Source organism: Engystomops pustulosus, chromosome 1 (assembly GCF_040894005.1).
Source record: "Engystomops pustulosus chromosome 1, aEngPut4.maternal, whole genome shotgun sequence".
Taxonomy (NCBI): domain Eukaryota; kingdom Metazoa; phylum Chordata; class Amphibia; order Anura; family Leptodactylidae; genus Engystomops; species Engystomops pustulosus.
In genome coordinates, this window is record NC_092411.1 from 305020276 (window position 1) to 305043271 (window position 22996).

At 47.3% G+C, this 22996-nt stretch overlaps 1 protein-coding gene across 9 annotated transcripts in view; it reads right to left on the reverse strand.

Moving 5' to 3' along the window:
- Positions 1–22996, reverse strand: part of LOXL3 (lysyl oxidase like 3) — an 82703-nt gene that overhangs the window by 16938 nt on the left and 42769 nt on the right. For 5 of the 9 annotated variants that reach the window (XM_072126488.1, XM_072126487.1, XM_072126482.1 and 2 more), the window contains exons 5-10: positions 9900–9959; positions 9550–9609; positions 8528–8578; positions 5131–5356; positions 4874–5054; positions 1309–1463 (exon numbers count right to left, since the gene is read on the reverse strand). In XM_072126488.1, the coding sequence (XP_071982589.1) occupies positions 1309–1463; positions 4874–5054; positions 5131–5356; positions 8528–8578; positions 9550–9609; positions 9900–9959 (733 nt within the window). The remainder of the gene's footprint in view (positions 1–1308; positions 1464–4873; positions 5055–5130; positions 5357–8527; positions 8579–9549; positions 9610–9899; positions 9960–22996) is intronic. The other 4 variants (XM_072126490.1, XM_072126489.1, XM_072126485.1 and 1 more) reach the window with 3 other exon arrangements.

The following is a 22996-nucleotide window of genomic DNA, read 5'->3' on the forward strand; positions in this document are numbered from 1 at the left end:
CTGACCACTGCTGGCTATGATGGAAAGGTGTCAGGACACACAGGACATTGCAGCTCGCTGTGTATGGGGGTGTAGTCACAGAGGGGTCAGAGCGCCCATGCTGACCCCTGACCACTGCTGGCTATGATAGAAAGGTGTCAGGACACAGGACATGGCAGCTCGCTGTGTATGGGGGGTGTAGTCACAGAGGGGTCAGAGCATCCATGCTGACCCCTGACCACTGCTGGCTATGATAGAAAGGTGTCAGGACACACAGGACATGGCAGCTCGCTGTGTATGGGGGGTGTAGTCACAGAGGGGTCAGAGCACCCATGCTGACCCCTGACCACTGCTGGCTATGATAGAAAGGTGTCAGGACACACAGGACATGGCAGCTCGCTGTGTATGGGGGTGTAGTCACAGAGGGGTCAGAGCACCCATGCTGACCCCTGACCACTGCTGGCTATGATAGAAAGGTGTCAGGACACAGGACATGGCAGCTCCCTGTGTATGGGGGGTGTAGTCACAGAGGGGTCAGAGCACCCATGCTGACCCCTGACCACTGCTGGCTATGATAGAAAGGTGTCAGGACACAGGACATGGCAGCTCCCTGTGTATGGGGGGTGTAGTCACAGAGGGGTCAGAGCACCCATGCTGACCCCTGACCACTGCTGGCTATGATAGAAAGGTGTCAGGACACACAGGACATGGCAGCTCACTGTGTATGGGGGGTGTAGTCACACACTGCTGGAAACCTTGGGTCATTGCATTATAAGAATTTCTTTTACATTTAACTATAAAAGTGTAATAACCAAGCACCCCTTTTATGGCACCTCTCCCCTTTAGTGGCCTCTACCAGCAGAAGTGTCATTGAGGAAGGGTCTGTGAAGCGCAGAGAGATCAAGGTGAGGAGCCGACTTTCAGGCTTCAATATCATTAAATATCTGCAGGATGAGCCGATCCACAGAAGCAGCGTCCACCAGTGTCTGACAGTGTCTTGGTGGCAGAGATCACTGGAGATTGGTTGAGGTTTGTGGAGTCCACGCATTGATGGGTGTGGGACTATTGTGGAGTCACCTCTTGGATGCTCCAATCATTGTGTGAAGCTCAGAGATGTGGTGTATGGATGGATAGACCCAGTCAATGCCCTTCGTGGACAGGAATATGGGATTATACTTGGTGGGATTCAGCGACGCTCTCACTCATACTCACACCCCATATAATCTATCTTCATACAGGGAGGACCACCACACCAGCATCCATCTCATGCACACCAAGTCTCTCCTCCACACAGCCGTCAGATCACTCCCCGGATTGCTCCATACTGACCGTCTTGTCGTAGCCCATGTATGGGATGTTGCACTTGACGGCAGCGTCCTCGCTGTGCTTACAGTCCTCCTGGGTGATGTTCTTGTACTGACAGTCAAAGAGGGACTGCTCCTCCCCGGTACACCGCACCTCATTCATGTGAATGGGACCCATACCTGTCCATGAGGAACACAAGAGAAGATGTGTGACCATTGTCCCACCCCACAGAAGTCAGTGGAGCATGGCTAGCATGACACCTTTATATGGGTGTAAGGAGGCTCTCCTGCACCTACACCTGGGTACACACCAGACACAGGGCAGTGGGGACTCCTCTTATAAGACTAACTATGGCCACCACCAAACCTGTAGAGAACTATACAGAGCAGGTCCCTTAATGCCCAGGATTATCTACACGGCTGGAGATGCCACCACAGAGCCATCCACATGGTTGTTACACTGTATATAGGAGTCATGTGGTACCAATCATCTGTATCTTGTGTAATCTTACGTGGTGCCTCCGACCCTACATTATAGCAGCTTATGGTCCTGCCTCCTATAGCACAAATGTCTCTTTGTTGTATATAGAGTTTATATCTCCCAACCGTCCAGGATTCAGAGGGACAGTCCCAGATTTCAGGCGCTGTCCTGCTGTCCAGGCTGGCGGGAGGTATGTTCTAGACTCTATCAGAGTCCTCTGGAATCCACTAGAGCTGGATACAGTGATGCTGCAAGGAGCCATCAGCTATCACTGTCCCTCTGCTGCTGCGTGACAGGCTTGATGATATGTCACCCTGCCGGCAGGCTCCAGTAATAAACATAGCAGGAGAGGAGGAGGGCTGCTGTGGGGGAACAGGGTGAGGTAAGTATCTGGTATTTATTATTATTTTTTTAATAAACCAGCAACAAAGGGGAAGCTGGGGGCTCAATAGAAGGGGCCACAATATAGGGAGCCAGAAGAAGCACAATGTGGGCCTAAATGTGACAGTGAGCCGGGGAGCGGTGGGGGCGAGTGGCAGACTATACGGTGTGTGGGTGGAGTAAGGGGTGGGGCAAAAGACAGACCTTAAAGGGTTATTCCCACAAAAGACAAGTTTCTTATATGTACTCAGGATAATAAAATAATACAATTTCTAATTCACTGTTATTAACAAAAATGTCCAACCTGTCTCTGTTAGTCCTGCACTACACAAGTTCAGTTGCCCCTAAACACAACCCTGTCACTTCTAACTTCGGGTCGGGGAAGCCATCTTGGATTTCTGTGCAACGGCCTTGGAGCTTGTCTCTCTCCCTCTCTGCTCCCTGCACTCTAGCCCCACCTCCTGCACTCTAGCCCCTCCCTCTGCAGTCCAGGACGGAGCTTACACTGACACATACACCGACTTCCTGCAAGTTACAAGCAGATAAGTTATCCGGGGGAAGGCATGCACAGGAGATCTCATAGTGCAAGAGCACATATGTAGCAGTGCTGATAATAGGCATCTCATCATCTCTAATCTGTCTCATCTCTTTCTATGCGTCAGTGTGTTAGTACAATGTTCAGAAGGTAAATAAAAGTGTATATAACCCTGTACCCTGATTATCTAAGCAAACTTTACACTGAGCAGCCTAGGGAGTGATAGAAGCTAAAACAGCAATAACACTGTGTAAAGTTGTAAAGTAAGGGGTTAAAATGATCATTATGGTGTAAACATCACAAGGGGATTGAGATTGAGAATTTTCTTTCGTGGGAAAACCCCTTTAAGATATAAAAAATTCAGCAGAATGTGTCCTGCATCTTTTGTCCCTGTTTCACTTTCACAGAAGTTGAGAGGTATGGTCAGCCTCAGCCTGCACAGCAGTAGTAGAGAGGTATGGTCAGCCTGCACAGCAGTAGTAGAGAGGTATGGTCAGCCTCAGCCTGCACAGCAGTAGTAGAGAGGTATGGTCAGTCTGCACAGCAGTAGTAGAGAGGTATGGTCAGCCTCAGCCTGCACAGCAGTAGTAGAGAGGTATGGTCAGCCTCAGCCTGCATAGCAGTAGTAGAGAGGTATGGTCAGCCTCACCCTGCACAGCAGTAGTAGAGAGGTATGGTCAGCCTCAGCCTGCACAGCAGTAGTAGAGAGATATGGTCAGCCTCAGCCTGCACAGCAGTAGTAGAGAGATATGGTCATCCTCAGCCTGCACAGCAGTAGTAGAGAGGTATGGTCAGCCTCAGCCTGAACAGCAGTAGTAGAGAGGTATGGTCAGCCTGCACAGCAGTAGTAGAGAGGTATGGTCAGCCTGCACAGCAGTAGTAGAGAGGTATGGTCAGCCTGCACAGCAGTAGTAGAGAGGTATGGTCAGCCTCAGCCTGCACAGCAGTAGTAGAGAGGTATGGTCAGTCTGCACAGCAGTAGTAGAGAGGTATGGTCAGCCTCAGCCTGCACAGCAGTAGTAGAGAGGTATGGTCAGCCTCAGCCTGCACAGCAGTGGTAGAGAGGTATGGTCAGCCTCAGCCTGCACAGCAGTAGTAGAGAGGTATGGTCAGCCTCAGCCTGCACAGCAGTAGTAGAGAGGTATGGTCAGCCTCAGCCTGCACAGCAGTAGTAGAGAGGTATGGTCAGCCTCAGCCTGCACAGCAGAAGTTGAGAGGCATGGTCAGCCTCAGCCTGCACAGCAGTAGTAGAGAGGTATGGTCAGCCTCAGCCTGCACAGCAGTAGTAGAGAGGTATGGTCAGCCTCAGCCTGCACAGCAGTGGTAGAGAGGTATGGTCAGCCTCAGCCTGCACAGCAGTGGTAGAGAGGTATGGTCAGCCTCAGCCTGCACAGCAGTAGTAGAGAGGTATGGTCAGCCTCAGCCTGCACAGCAGAAGTTGAGAGGCATGGTCAGCCTCAGCCTGCACAGCAGTAGTAGAGAGGTATGGTCAGCCTCAGCCTGCACAGCAGTAGTAGAGAGGTATGGTCAGCCTCAGCCTGCACAGCAGTAGTAGAGAGGTATGGTCAGCCTCAGCCTGCACAGCAGAAGTTGAGAGGTATGGTCAGCCACAGCCTGCACAGCAGAAGTTGAGATGCATGGTCAGCCTCTTCAGAAGTTGCTTGTTCCCATCACGATACACTATATCAATCTGCTTACTGTGCTAGGCTTTCATTACCCACAATGCACTTCCCTGCCTGGGATGCAGTGACCTCACTGCTACATCTGCAGCTCATTATGGACTGTCCGCAGACTCCAGGCCCTTGGAATTACTCAATTTGCATTAATATACATCCTGTTGGGAGTACAAAAGTCCCCAAGATCCTCTCTGAGCATCTGACAATGAATCTTCAGCTTCTCCACACAGAGACCTCCAAGTCTGAAGAGAATAGAGTAAAAGCTCCATGAATTCATAACATTGGTGAATACTGGTACTCCTCCCCTGGTCAACAACAGGCATGGACACTGACATAGTGACCAAGCTTCCTAGTACTTGGATGGTTGTAGAAGTGAGTGGAGGTCCTGTTTACAATGCATGCCCCAATAGCCACAGAGTTGGATTTACCGAGCAAGGTGACCTCTCATCTATTGCATTTGGTATCCACACAGTAAAAGAGGCCTTTGCAGTTTTCTGGCCACCTATCAGCCACTTACCTTGACCCATGCGAGCACCAGTTAAGGCTTCTTTTGCACTTCCAAATCCCAGCTCTCTACAGACCACACTGGCAGCCTGCAGGTCCCAGCGGTCATCGCACACTGTGCCCCACTGCCCATTCTTCAACACTTCCACACGACCCTCACCAGGACGAGAACCTCCTTTCAGTCTGAGGATCTCCTGTAGGACACAGCAGAAGACAGAGGTGAGAGCAGTGCACTAGTGACAGCGGCCCGCCATGCTTTGTCTTACTGACCTCTCGCTGCACCACTTTTTTCTTCTTTATTGCTGTCTGTGCTGCAGTCTGAGCTGCAAAAACAGGCCCAATGACGCAGCTTACCACGACCGGGCCGCCATCTGAGCAGGAGGATGAGCTGTTGACCTTGTAGAATTCAAAAGGACACAGAGACAAGTGAACCTCAGTGCCCGAGCACTTCACAGAGTGCACGCGGAATGATGGCTTCTGCTTGTCCAGGTAGAGCCTGCGTGAGAGGTCATAAAGAGGGTAATGAATAGCACGAGGCACAGGATAGACCTCATCTCCCATACACATCCAGGCTCCTCTCAGCCAAACACGTACGTGTCATACATGCTTCTGCCTGAGGGATTATTTCCATGAGAACATTAGATTTATACATGTGCAATGCTTCTCACATCTGGGGAGAGTCAGGAGGACACATCACATGGTCAGCTGGTGGCATCCACATGATACACATCTAATATTCATGGTCATCCCAGCTCTGAGAGATGTGAGGTCACAGGCAGCTAAGGAGAAGAATGACTCCTTATGAAGCCTTGACCTATTATCAGAAGACTTCATAGGATGACGAGACATATTACAGAAATTCTGATGAACCAATGAGTGGATTGCACTTATAGGTCTCAAGACAGAGGTAAGTAGAAGAGCACCACAAAGTCACCGAGACAGATGAAGGGAAGGGTAAACGAGAACCAACCAGAGATCATGAGAAAATCCCCCAAACAATCAGAACCAAAGCTGAAGAACATTGGACCATCTAGACTGAGGCCAATGGTAACAGTGCGGTGGTGATTGTTACTCTTGCTCTATACCAATGCATTGTGGGCCAGCCTGAGTGTAACTGAGAGCAGCTCCTTACATGGTAGGAAGTGGGGATGTGCAGCAATCTGACGGGTGAATTGCTTTCAGGTTGACTCGGCAGTCCGCTGGTGACAAGTTCCCTCGATTACAGTAAATGGCATAGGACAAGTGGGCATTACAGGAGGCGCACTTACTTTTCTACCAACCTCTAGTACGGTCTCATTATATCACCTGTTGATAATAGAGCAAGCAAGTGGAGAAACCTCCGCTCATAGATTATATGGTCAATACACGGAGGTCCTCATTAGGGTGCGGTCACATGGTGCGTTCTTAGTGCGTGTTTTAACGCAATGAAGGCGCACGCGTTTGCCTGGTTTGAATTCATTTTTGGAAGTGTAAGCAGCTGTGTAAACATTTTCTCAGCTGCTTACACTTCCAGAAATGAAGAAAAACAAATTTAAACCACCCAAACGCATGGTAAACATGCAAAAACGCATGCATTTCAGAGCATTTCAACATGCACCAAGAACAGACAAAGAATGCACCGCGTGACTGCACCCTTACACATGCAAGTACCACACCCAACATGCAGACAGAACTTCACCAGGACCACCAAAACCACAACCCAGACATAAAACACGGCTGCGGCTAGAGATGAGCAGAAATGGCTACAGTCCTGACACTTCCGTGCACTGCCCCGGTCTTTCTGGTCTTGTCTGGTTGTCACAGTGAAGTGATTGTTCCTATTAGACGTCTCCTAACCTCAGCTCACCATGCATCCCACCATGACCGTGAGGTGGTCTTACCAAGGTCCTACAAGAAGACTACCTCCATCACATGAAATCCAAATTTAGTGAAAACCTAAGGATGATAGCCATCCCCATTATGTACAGCTACACCCCAAAAACGTGGCTGGAGGAAAACCCCCTCCTACCTCCACAATGGAAGCTACTACATGGGTACTTATTGACCAAGCAATATCAGTGCATGGCCTGTAATATCATGTCCCTCTAGGACCCTCTGCTTCAGGAAATGATGGGTAATCCATGATTCAGGTCTAGAGGTTCTGCAGCCAGACCATGAACCTAAATGGAAGGCCTACAAGTATCTAACACTACACAAGAAATGAGCAGCTTCTACCCTCGTGTCTTCCAGGAGATCCCTCCATCTAGTAACAAACATTCAGTGTGACAAGTGTCCAGTGACGGGGGCACACACAGCGGGTGATAAGTGGTCAACATCTCCAATTTTCTAAGTAAATTTATATCTAAAGGAGTTTTTGACATGAAATTCTCACCAGATGCCAGTAACAACTGATCCAAGCCACATTGTCATAGAAATCCCACCATAGATGATCCTGACTGGTGTAATAATGAGAAATAACACAGGGGGAAAGTATTGGCCCCATGAAGTAAGAGAGGAGCAAAAAGCTTGAAATATATCAGTAATTAGAAAGCACTGACACCGCGCACCACATAATATCAGCCGCCTATAAGGAGTCTGGTTACACAGCTGCCACAGAAGACACATCTCCTGATGGGTGACACCACTGACCTGTCTAAAGACCTTCCAATCTCATTGTTACACAACCTACTGATGGCACATGAGACCTACTGAAGATGCAAGCGAGGGCAAGTGCTGTAGTAAGAGCATCATTTCACCATGAAACGCCCACAAGCAGGTGATCCCTACAAGATTCCAGATATTATCAAGAGTTGTCCAAGAGCCAAGGAGCACCTGTAGAGCGCTCCAGAAAGACCTGGAATCAGCAACTACAACAAGGAGTAATGTCCACACCCTCCATGAGCTGTATGCTCACTATATAAGACTCCTGCCCTCAACACAGACCTGAGAGATACTGGGAGAGTGATGTCAGGGCAGATACAGAGGCCACAACTGACCTCTCTGGAGGTCAGACTACACACCATACATGGAGGCCATGAGACTCTACCGATCACTTCAAAAACTCTAAACCAACAGTGACATGTGGAGGTGGGACCATCATGGCCCGGGGCTCTTATCCAGCACATGACCTCATGTCAGAGACATTCTGCTTCCATCTACCAGGATGATGAAGATGAAACCAGGTGGGACATTTCAGCAAAACAAGGAACCCAAACATACAGCCAAGAAAACTCTCAGCTCCTGGAAAGTCCCAGCCGGACATGAATACAATATCTACAGGAGGAGCCTACCCAACCTGCCAGAGCTGAAAATACGTCCCAGGGGAAGAGAGGAGAAGGGGTGTAGGATGGGTGTAGAAGGAGCTATATGGTGTGTGTGTGGGGGGGGGTGTTATTTCATTCAGTATCACTGTTTATTGTTGCATGCATGTAAATGCTAATAACACCATTATGTCCCGGCCTCAGTATTACACATCACTTATGGACAGCCCCGCTGTGGTCTTCTCCAATGTGGAGTGCACTGCTTATTACCTACAACTGAGGAGAGTTTCATGTCAGTAATGGATTTACTCAATACTTATTTACCCCCTGTACTTATCAAGGGATATCTGCGCTATACATGTGTAAAAATGGAATTGTCCTCTTGTGTCAGGCTGGAGCCACCGTCCTGGATGGTTGCTTTGTGGTACCTGTTGTTGGTCTTTGGGTCCTTCTGTTGAGGATCTTGTTTAGGAGAAGATCTGTCAGACATAAAGCTGTAGTTAGGAGTCCACGTGGTGTCCAGCATAGAATCTGTATGACAGAGAGGCAACCACAGATCTGGCCAGTGACTGTCCCTGCAATCATCAGGGAAGCTCAGTCGTTGGGGCACCAGTGTCTTGTGGCTCTTGGGTTCCCGCCTCAAATCTGATTTAGGAATACATCCACATGGGGGCACGTTTATTTACAGGGTCACCGGAGGTCACAGAAAATGATTGACTAAGATCGTGCGCTCGATCATGAAAGTTATATCCCGCTCTCAGTCCGAATCTGTCAGACCATCCGACAGCCCCCTAATTTGTGTCACATGGAAGCAGCGCAGCCACGCCCCAAAAGGGTCACGTGCACCACAATCCCAGCGCACTCATTTCTTACATACCTGTGCAAGCCGTTTTAACGGCCATTAGTAAATGAGCCCCATGGTTTGGGCTCCCTCCCATTGTGTAGGAGTTAATCGGGGAGGAGGGGCCACTTCTACATTTCCATATCTATGTATAGGCTGATAGTGCTGAAGGACCAGATACGGACAGTGGATCATTACCGAGGGACACTTTAGGATACATACGGGATCACATGGTGCTAGTGTTCACAGCTTCCCATTGACTTTGAGGTGTGTAGTCTCTGATACACTGATTTAGGGCACAATATTACACCACTGGTCATGAGGGCCAAAACATCAGGACAATAAGAACCTAAAAATAATGGAGGATCTGCCAATGTCATGTCACGACCAGTAGCACCAGAACCAACTCATTGGACAATGAGGTGAATGATGATTATGGGGCGGACCAGGTCCATGTCATGGGAAGGTTTATAGGAAGATTACTTCATCTGAAGTTATGTTGGGGAAATGCGATTAGGGAGGTGGATACACAAATCTATAGGATACAACCAGAAGCTTATTCTCCCATCCTTATAGTGAAGGAAACACAGGAGATAAACTTTCTGCTACCTTGAACTTGAAGCCACCACCTTGGAGACCCTTTTGGAGACAGCTTGCTTCTTCACACGTCTGAGGGGAGATAACGCGGAGATGAAGGGATTTTCAGACAAGGTGGGGTATGTCAGGTGGATGCAGCATTTACTGGTGACATGACCCAGATGATGGAAGATTCCTCCTGCTGCCATCATGTCACCAAGCGTTGGGCCAGGCCACTACCCAATACGTGAATTCCTCCGACACAAGCAAGGCCATGGTGTTAGGGCGAGTTATTGGTGTGGCCCCTGGATGCTGCTGCTATTGTGGTTAGTACCGCACATGGGAGTTTATTATCAGTCATGAAATAAACTGCCCACTGTTACCTTCTGGGGACTCGCTTCGCCTTGATTGAACGCTTTTTGCCTGAAGACTTTTTAACTTGTCTGAAAAATTTGACAGGGAAAAATGTCAAAAAGAGAAAAAGCAAGCTGAGACATGGCACACCCGACCCTGAGGACCCCAGCGATAGAAAGACCAGTGGACACAAACACCACTGCTGGTCCATTTAATGGGCTGTAGGGTGAAAGTATTTAAGGACATGACTGGTGAAGAAGCAAATGCATACTGGACAATGAAGGTAAATCATACATATATACAAGAACAAGTGATACAATGTAGAACAGTGAGTGTACGGCTTCTATACAGTGTTATGGACACTGTGACCGCACCCATACGTGACAAGAATCTGAGTGGACACCATTGCCTTCCAGAACTGTCTTCCATCTCTTGTCACGGAGGTCGCTAAAGCCTCACAGGTTACAGCCACTGGACTTCTCTTTCTCCATTTACATCTTGGAGCTACTGGATATCAGAGACTTGGCGCTCCTCTAACTTCTCTTTGGGGGGTCCCACAGACCACACTGAACCAGAACCTTTACCTCAGATTCTTCAGCGAGGAAGATTCTACCCTAAGCCAATCATCGATATTGAGGAAACTGGTGAAGATCTCCTTACCACCGTTACCACACATGCCATCTACACTGAGGATCTTGGAGGACATCCCACCACCATCATTACACATGTCATCTACACTGAGGATCTTGGAGGACATCCCACCACCATCATTACACATGTCATCTATACTGAGGATCCTGGAGGAGATCTCCTCACCACCATCATTACACATGTCATCTATACTGAGGATCCTGGAGGAGATCTCCTGACCACCATCATTACACATGTCATCTATACAGAGGATCCTGGAGGAGATCTCCTCACCACCACCATTACACATGTCATCTATACTGAGGATCCTGCAGGAGATCTCCTCACCACCATCATTACACATGTCATCTATACTGAGGATCCTGGAGGAGATCTCCTCACCATCATCATTACACATGTCATCTATACTGAGGATCCTGCAGGAGATCTCCTCACCACCATCATTACACATGTCATCTATACTGAGGATCCTGGAGGAGATCTCCTCACCACCATCATTACACATGTCATCTATACTGAGGATCCTGGAGGAGATCTCCTCACCACCATCATTACACATGTCATCTATACAGAGGATCCTGGTGGAGATCTCCTCACCACCATCATTACACATGTCATCTATAATGAGGATCCTGGAGGAGATCTCCTCACCACCATCATTACACATGTCATCTATACTGAGGATCCTGGAGGAGATCTCCTCAGCACCATCATTACACATGTCATCTATACTGAGGATCCTGGAGGAGATCTCCTCACCATCATCATTACACATGTCATCTATACTGAGGATCCTGCAGGAGATCTCCTCACCACCATCATTACACATGTCATCTATACTGAGGATCCTGGAGGAGATCTCCTCACCACCATCATTACACATGTCATCTATACTGAGGATCCTGGAGGAGATCTCCTCACCACCATCATTACACATGTCATCTATACAGAGGATCCTGGAGGAGATCTCCTCACCACCATCATTACACATGTCATCTATACTGAGGATCCTGGAGGAGATCTCCTCACCACCATCATTACACATGTCATCTATACTGAGGATCCTGGAGGAGATCTCCTCACCACCACCATTACACATGTCATCTATACTGAGGATCCTGGAGGAGATCTCCTCACCATCATCATTACACATGTCATCTATACTGAGGATCCTGGAGGAGATCTCCTCACCACCATCATTACACATGTCACCTATACTGAGGATCCTGGAGGAGATCTCCTCACCACCATCATTACACATGTCATCTATACTGAGGATCCTGGAGGAGATCTCCTCACCACCATCATTACACATGTCATCTATACTGAGGATCCTGGAGGAGATCTCTTCACCACCATCATTACACATGTCATCTATACTGAGGATCCTGGAGGAGATCTCCTCACCACCATCATTACACATGTCATCTATACTGAGGATCCTGGAGGAGATCTCCTCACCACCATCATTACACATGTCATCTATACTGAGGATCCTGGAGGAGATCTCCTCACCACCATCATTACACATGTCATCTATACTGAGGATCCTGGAGGAGATCTCCTCACCACCATCATTACACATGTCATCTATACTGAGGATCCTGCAGGAGATCTCCTCACCACCATCATTACACATGTCATCTATACTGAGGATCCTGGAGGAGATCTCCTCACCATCATCATTACACATGTCATCTATACTGAGGATCCTGCAGGAGATCTCCTCACCACCATCATTACACATGTCATCTATACTGAGGATCCTGGAGGAGATCTCCTCACCACCATCATTACACATGTCATCTATACTGAGGATCCTGGAGGAGATCTCCTCACCACCATCATTACACATGTCATCTATACAGAGGATCCTGGAGGAGATCTCCTCACCACCATCATTACACATGTCATCTATACTGAGGATCCTGGAGGAGATCTCCTCACCACCATCATTACACATGTCATCTATACTGAGGATCCTGGAGGAGATCTCCTCACCACCACCATTACACATGTCATCTATACTGAGGATCCTGGAGGAGATCTCCTCACCATCATCATTACACATGTCATCTATACTGAGGATCCTGGAGGAGATCTCCTCACCACCATCATTACACATGTCACCTATACTGAGGATCCTGGAGGAGATCTCCTCACCACCATCATTACACATGTCATCTATACTGAGGATCCTGGAGGAGATCTCCTCACCACCATCATTACACATGTCATCTATACTGAGGATCCTGGAGGAGATCTCTTCACCACCATCATTACACATGTCATCTATGCTGAGGATCCTGGAGGAGATCTCCTCACCACCATCATTACACATGTCATCTATACTGAGGATCCTGGAGGAGATCTCCTCACCACCATCATTACACATGTCATCTATACTGAGGATCCTGGAGGAGATCTCCTCACCACCATCATTACACATGTCATCTATACTGAGGATCCTGGAGGAGATCTCCTCACCACCATCATTACACATGTCACCTATACTGAGGATCCTGGAGGAGATCTCCTCACCACCATCATTACACATGTCATCTATACTGAGGATCCTGGAGGAGATCTCCTCACCACCATCATTACACATGTCATCTATACTGATGATCCTGGAGGAGTTCTCCTCACCATCATCATTACACATGTCATCTATACTGAGGATCCTGGAGGAGATCTCCTCACCACCACCATTACACATGTCATCTATACTGAGGATCCTGGAGGAGATCTCCTCACCACCGTCATTACACATGTCATCTATACTGAGGATCTTGGAGGACATCCCACCACCATCATTACACATGTCATCTATACTGAGGATCCTGGAGGAGATCTCCTCACCACCATCATTACACATGTCATCTATAATGATGATCCTGGAGGAGATCTCACCACCACCATTACACATGTCATCTATACTGAGGATCCTGGAGGAGATCTCCTCACCACCATCATTACACATGTCATCTATACTGAGGATCCTGGAGGAGATCTCCTCACCACCACCATTACACATGTCATCTATACTGAGGATCCTGGAGGAGATCTCCTCACCACCATCATTACACATGTCATCTATACTGAGGATCCTGGAGGAGATCTCCTCACCACCATCATTACACATGTCATCTATACTGAGGATCCTGGAGGAGATCTCCTCACCACCATCATTACACATGTCATCTACACTGAGGATCCTGGAGGAGATCTCCTCACCACCATCATTACACATGTCATCTATACTGAGGATCCTGGAGGAGATCTCCTCACCACCATCATTACACATGTCATCTATACTGAGGATCCTGGAGGAGATCTCCTCACCACCATCATTACACATGTCATCTACACTGAGGATCCTGGAGGAGATCTCCTCACCACCATCATTACACATGTCATCTATACTGAGGATCCTGGAGGAGATCTCCTCACCACCATCATTACACATGTCATCTATACTGAGGATCCTGGAGGAGATCTCCTCACCACCATCATTACACATGTCATCTATACTGAGGATCCTGGAGGAGATCTCCTCACCACCATCATTACACATGTCATCTATACTGAGGATCCTGGAGGAGATCTCCTCACCACCATCATTACACATGTCATCTATACTGAGGATCCTGGAGGAGATCTCCTCACCACCATCATTACACATGTCATCTATACTGAGGATCCTGGAGGAGATCTCCTCACCACCATCATTACACATGTCATCTATACTGAGGATCCTGGAGGAGATCTCCTCACCACCATCATTACACATGTCATCTATACAGAGGATCCTGGAGGAGATCTCCTCACCACCATCATTACACATGTCATCTATACTGAGGATCCTGGAGGAGATCTCCTCACCACCATCATTACACATGTCATCTATACTGAGGATCCTGGAGGAGATCTCCTCACCACCACCATTACACATGTCATCTATACTGAGGATCCTGGAGGAGATCTCCTCACCATCATCATTACACATGTCATCTATACTGAGGATCCTGGAGGAGATCTCCTCACCACCATCATTACACATGTCACCTATACTGAGGATCCTGGAGGAGATCTCCTCACCACCATCATTACACATGTCATCTATACTGAGGATCCTGGAGGAGATCTCCTCACCACCATCATTACACATGTCATCTATACTGAGGATCCTGGAGGAGATCTCTTCACCACCATCATTACACATGTCATCTATACTGAGGATCCTGGAGGAGATCTCCTCACCACCATCATTACACATGTCATCTATACTGAGGATCCTGGAGGAGATCTCCTCACCACCATCATTACACATGTCATCTATACTGAGGATCACCACCATCATTACACATGTCATCTATACTGAGGATCCTGGAGGAGATCTCCTCACCACCATCATTACACATGTCATCTATACTGAGGATCCTGGAGATCTCCTCACCACCATCATTACACATGTCATCTATACTGAGGATCCTGGAGGAGATCTCCTCACCACCATCATTACACATGTCATCTATACTGAGGATCCTGGAGGAGATCTCCTCACCACCACCATTACACATGTCATCTATACTGAGGATCCTGGAGGAGATCTCCTCACCACCATCATTACACATGTCATCTATACTGAGGATCCTGGAGGAGATCTCCTCACCACCATCATTACACATGTCATCTATACTGAGGATCCTGGAGGAGATCTCCTCACCACCATCATTACACATGTCATCTATACTGAGGATCCTGGAGGAGATCTCCTCACCACCATCATTACACATGTCATCTATACTGAGGATCACCACCATCATTACACATGTCATCTATACTGAGGATCCTGGAGGAGATCTCCTCACCACCATCATTACACATGTCATCTATACTGAGGATCCTGGAGATCTCCTAACCACCATCATTACACATGTCATCTATACTGAGGATCCTGGAGGAGATCTCCTCACCACCATCATTACACATGTCATCTATACTGAGGATCCTGGAGGAGATCTCCTCACCACCATCATTACACATGACATCTATACTGAGGATCCTGGAGGAGATCTCCTCACCATCATCATTACACATGTCATCTATACTGAGGATCCTGGAGAAGATCTCCTCACCACCATCATTACACATGTCATCTATACTGAGGATCCTGGAGGAGATCTCCTCACCACCATCATTACACATATCATCTATACTGAGGATCACCACCATCATTACACATGTCATCTATACTGAGGATCCTGGAGGAGATCTCCTCACCACCATCATTACACATGTCATCTATACTGAGGATCCTGGAGGAGATCTCCTCACCACCACCATTACACATGTCATCTATACTGAGGATCCTGGAGGAGATCTCCTCACCACCATCATTACACATGTCATCTATACGGAGGATCCTGGAGGAGATCTCCTCACCACCATCATTACACATGTCATCTATACTGAGGATCCTGGAGATCTCCTCACCACCATCATTACACATGTCATCTATACTGAGGATCCTGGAGGAGATCTCCTCACCACCATCATTACACATGTCATCTATACTGAGGATCCTGGAGGAGATCTCCTCACCACCATCATTACACATGTCATCTATACTGAGGATCCTGGAGATCTCCTCACCACCATCATTACACATGTCATCTATACTGAGGATCCTGGAGGAGATCTCCTCACCACCATCATTACACATGTCATCTATACTGAGGATCCTGGAGGAGATCTCCTCACCACCATCATTACACATGACATCTATACTGAGGATCCTGGAGGAGATCTCCTCACCATCATCATTACACATGTCATCTATACTGAGGATCCTGGAGAAGATCTCCTCACTACCATCATTACACATGTCATCTATACTGAGGATCCTGGAGGAGATCTCCTCACCACCACCATTACACATGTCATCTATACTGAGGATCCTGGAGGAGATCTCCTCACCACCATCATTACACATGTCATCTATACTGAGGATCCTGGAGGAGATCTCCTCACCACCATCATTACACATGTCATCTATACTGAGGATCCTGGAGGAGATCTCCTCACCACCATCATTACACATGTCATCTATACTGAGGATCACCACCATCATTACACATGTCATCTATACTGAGGATCCTGGAGGAGATCTCCTCACCACCATCATTACACATGTCATCTATACTGAGGATCCTGGAGGAGATCTCCTCACCACCACCATTACACATGTCATCTATACTGAGGATCCTGGAGGAGATCTCCTCACCACCATCATTACACATGTCATCTATACTGAGGATCCTGGAGGAGATCTCCTCACCACCATCATTACACATGTCATCTATACTGAGGATCCTGGAGGAGATCTCCTCATCACCGTCATTACACATGTCATCTATACTGAGGATCCTGGAGGAGATCTCCTCACCACCATCATTACACATGTCATCTATACTGAGGATCCTGGAGGAGATCTCCTCACCACCATCATTACACATGTCATCTATACTGAGGATCCTGGAGGAGATCTCCTCACCACCATCATTACACATGTCATCTATACTGAGGATCCTGGAGGAGATCTCCTCACCGTCATTACACATGTCATCTATACTGAGGATCCTGGAGGAGATCTCCTCACCACCATCATTACACATGACATCTATACAGAGGATCCTGGAGGAGATCTCCTCACCACCATCATTACACATGTCATCTATACTGAGGATCCTGGAGGAGATCTCCTCACCATCATCATTACACATGTCATCTATACTGAGGATCCTGGAGAAGATCTCCTCACTACCATCATTACACATGTCATCTATACTGAGGATCCTGGAGGAGATCTCCTCACCGTCATTACACATGTCATCTATACTGAGGATCCTGGAGGAGATCTCCTCACCACCATCATTACACATGACATCTATACAGAGGATCCTGGAGGAGATCTCCTCACCACCATCATTACACATGTCATCTATACTGAGGATCCTGGAGGAGATCTCCTCACCATCATCATTACACATGTCATCTATACTGAGGATCCTGGAGGAGATCTCCTCACCACCACCATTACACATGTCATCTATACTGAGGATCCTGGAGGAGATCTCCTCACCACCATCATTACACATGTCATCTATACTGAAGATCCTGGAGGAGATCTCCTCACCACCATCATTACACATGTCATCTATACTGAGGATCCTGGAGGAGATCTCCTCACCACCATCATTACACATGTCATCTATACTGAGGATCCGGGAGGAGATCTCCTCACCACCATCATTACACATGTCATCTATACTGAGGATCCTGGAGGAGATCTCCTCACCACCATCATTACACATGTCATCTATACTGAGGATCCTGGAGGAGATCTCCTCACCACCATCATTACACATGTCATCTATACTGAGGATCCTGGAGGAGATCTCCTCACCACCATCATTACACATGTCATCTATACTGAGGATCCTGGAGGAGATCTCCTCACCGTCATTACACATGTCATCTATACTGAGGATCACCACCATCATTACACATGTCATCTATACTGAGGATCACCACCATCATTACACATGTCATCTATACTGAGGATCCTGGAGGAGATCTCCTCACCACCACCATTACACATGTCATCTATACTGAGGATCCTGGAGGAGATCTCCTCACCACCATCATTACACATGTCATCTATACTGAGGATCCTGGAGGAGATCTCCTCACCACCATCATTACACATGTCATCTATACTGAGGATCCTGGAGGAGATCTCCTCACCACCACCATTACACATGTCATCTATACTGAGGATCCTGGAGGAGATCTCCTCACCACCACCATTACACATGTCATCTATACTGAGGATCCTGGAGGAGATCTCCTCACCACCATCATTACACATGTCATCTATACTGAGGATCCTGGAGGAGATCTCCTCACCACCATCATTACACATGTCATCTATACTGAGGATCCTGGAGGAGATCTCCTCAACACCATCATTACACATGACATCTATACAGAGGATCCTGGAGGAGATCTCCTCACCACCATCATTACACATGTCATGTTTACTGAGGATCCGGGAGGAGATCTCCTCACCACCATCATTACACATGTCATCTATACTGAGGATCCTGGAGGAGATCTCCTCACCACCATCATTACACATGTCATCTATACTGAGGATCCTGGAGGAGATCTCCTCACCACCATCATTACACATGTCATCTATACTGAGGATCCTGCAGGAGATCTCCTCACCACCATCATTACACATGTCATCTATACTGAGGATCCTGGAGGAGATCTCCTCACCACCATCATTACACATGTCATCTATACTGAGGATCCTGCAGGAGATCTCCTCACCACCATCATTACACATGTCATCTATACTGAGGATCCTGGAGGAGATCTCCTCACCACCATCATTACACATGTCATCTATACTGAGGATCCTGGAGGAGATCTCCTCACCACCATCATTACACATGTCATCTATACTGAGGATCCTGGAGGAGATCTCCTCACCACCATCATTACACATGTCATCTATATTGAGGATCCTGGAGGAGATCTCCTCACCACCACCATTACACATGTCATCTATACTGAGGATCCTGGAGGAGATCTCCTCACCACCACCATTACACATGTCATCTATACTGAGGATCCTGGAGGAGATCTCCTGACCACCATCATTACACATGTCATCTATACTGAGGATCCTGGAGGAGATCTCCTCACCGCCACCATTACACATGTCATCTATACTGAGGATCCTGGAGGAGATCTCCTCACCACCATCATTACACATGTCATCTATACTGAGGATCCTGGAGGAGATCTCCTCACCACCATCATTACACATGTCATCTATACTGAGGATCCGGGAGATCTCCTAACCATCATCATTACACATGTCACCTATGCGGAGGATCCTGGAGATCTCCTGACCACCATCATTACACATGTCATCTATACTGATGATCCTGGAGGAGATCTCACCACCATCATTACACATGTCATCTATACTGAGGATCCTGGAGGAGATCTCCTCACCACCATCATTACACATGTCATCTATACTGAGGATCCTGGAGGAGATCTCCTCACCACCATCATTACACATGTCATCTATACTGAGGATCCTGGAGGAGATCTCCTCAACACCATCATTACACATGTCATCTATACTGATGATCCTGGAGGAGATCTCCTCACCACCATCATTACACATGTCATCTATACTGAGGATCCTGGAGGAGATCTCCTCACCACCATCATTACACATGTCATCTATACTGAGGATCCTGGAGGAGATCTCCTCACCATCATCATTACACATGTCATCTATACTGAGGATCCTGGAGGAGATCTCCTCACCACCACCATTACACATGTCATCTATACTGAGGATCCTGGAGGAGATCTCCTCAACACCATCATTACACATGTCATCTATACAGAGGATCCTGGAGGAGATCTCCTCACCACCATCATTACACATGTCATCTATACAGAGGATCCTGGAGGAGATCTCCTCACCATCATCATTACACATGTCATCTATACTGATGATCCTGGAGGAGATCTCCTCACCACCATCATTACACATGTCATCTATACTGAGGATCCTGGAGGAGATCTCCTCACCACCATCATTACACATGTCATCTATACTGAGGATCCGGGAGATCTCCTCACCATCATCATTACACATGTCACCTATGCGGAGGATCCTGGAGATCTCCTGACCACCATTATTACACATGTCATCTATACTGATGATCCTGGAGGAGATCTCACCACCATCATTACACATGTCATCTATACTGAGGATCCTGGAGGAGATCTCACCACCATCATTACACATGTCATCTATACTGAGGATCCTGGAGGATATCTCCTCAACACCATCATTACACATGTCATCTATACTGATGATCCTGGAGGAGATCTCCTCACCACCATCATTACACATGTCATCTATACTGAGGATCCTGGAGGAGATCTCCTCACCACCATCATTACACATGTCATCTATACTGAGGATCCTGGAGGAGATCTCCTCACCATCATCATTACACATGTCATCTATACTGAGGATCCTGGAGGAGATCTCCTCACCACCACCATTACACATGTCATCTATACTGAGGATCCTGGAGGAGATCTCCTCAACACCATCATTACACATGTCATCTATACAGAGGATCCTGGAGGAGATTTCCTCACCACCATCATTACACATGTCATCTATACAGAGGATCCTGGAGGAGATCTCCTCACCACCATCATTACACATGTCATCTATACTGAGGATCCTGGAGGAGATCTCCTCAACACCATCATTACACATGTCATCTATACTGAGGATCCTGGAGGAGATCTCCTCACCACCATCATTACACATGTCATCTATACTGAGGATCCTGGAGGAGATCTCCTCAGCACCATCATTACACATGTCATCTATACTGAGGATCCTGGAGGAGATCTCCTCAACACCATCATTACACATGTCATCTATACTGAGGATCCTGGAGGAGATCTCCTCACCACCATCATTACACATGTCATCTATACTGAGGATCCTGGAGGAGATCTCCTCACCACCACCATTACACATGTCATCTATACTGAGGATCCTGGAGGAGATCTCCTCACCATCATCATTACACATGTCATCTATACTGAGGATTCTGGAGGAGATCTCCTCACCATCATCATTACACATGTCATCTATACTGAGGATCCTGGAGGAGATCTCCTCACCATCATCATTACACATGTCATCTATACTGAGGATTCTGGAGGAGATCTCCTCACCACCATCATTACACATGTCATCTATACTGAGGATCCTGGAGGAGATCTCCTCACCACCATCATTACACATGTCATCTATACTGAGGATCCTGGAGGAGATCTCCTCACCATCATCATTACACATGTCATCTATACTGAGGATCCTGGAGGAGATCTCCTCACCACCACCATTACACATGTCATCTATACTGAGGATCCTGGAGGAGATCTCCTCACCACCATCATTACACATGTCATCTATACAGAGGATCCTGGAGGAGATCTCCTCACCACCATCATTACACATGTCATCTATACAGAGGATCCTGGAGGAGATCTCCTCACCACCATCATTACACATGTCATTTATACTGAGGATCCTGGAGGAGATCTCCTCAACACCATCATTACACATGTCATCTATACTGAGGATCCTGGAGGAGATCTCCTCACTACCATCATTACACATGTCATCTATACTGAGGATCCTGGAGGAGATCTCACCACCATCATTACACATGTCATCTATACTGAGGATCCTGGAGGAGATCTCCTCACCACCATCATTACACATGTCATCTATACTGAGGATCCTGGAGGAGATCTCCTCACCACCATCATTACACATGTCATCTATACTGAGGATCCTGGAGGAGATCTCCTCAACACCATCATTACACATGACATCTATACAGAGGATCCTGGAGGAGATCTCCTCACCACCATCATTACACATGTCATGTTTACTGAGGATCCGGGAGGAGATCTCCTCACCACCATCATTACACATGTCATCTATACTGAGGATCCTGGAGGAGATCTCCTCACCACCATCATTACACATGTCATCTATACTGAGGATCCTGGAGGAGATCTCCTCACCACCATCATTACACATGTCATCTATACTGAGGATCACCACCATCATTACACATGTCATCTATACAGAGGATCCTGGAGGAGATCTCCTCACCACCATCATTACACATGTCATCTATACAGAGGATCCTGGAGGAGATCTCCTCACCACCATCATTACACATGTCATTTATACTGAGGATCCTGGAGGAGATCTCCTCACCATCATCATTACACATGTCATCTATACTGATGATCCTGGAGGAGATCTCACCACCATCATTACACATGTCATCTATACTGAGGATCCTGGAGATCTCCTCACCATCATCATTACACATGTCATCTATACTGAGGATCCTGGAGGAGATCTCCTCACCACCATCATTACACATGTCATCTATACTGAGGATCCTGGAGGAGATCTCCTCAGCACCATCATTACACATGTCATCTATACTGAGGATCCTGGAGGAGATCTCCTCACCGTCATTACACATGTCATCTATACTGAGGATCCTGGAGGAGATCTCCTCACCACCATCATTACACATGTCATCTATACTGAGGATCCTGGAGGAGATCTCCTCACCACCATCATTACACATGTCATCTATACTGAGGATCCTGGAGGAGATCTCCTCACCACCACCATTACACATGTCATCTATACTGAGGATCCTGGAGGAGATCTCCTCACCATCATCATTACACATGTCATCTATACTGAGGATTCTGGAGGAGATCTCCTCACCATCATCATTACACA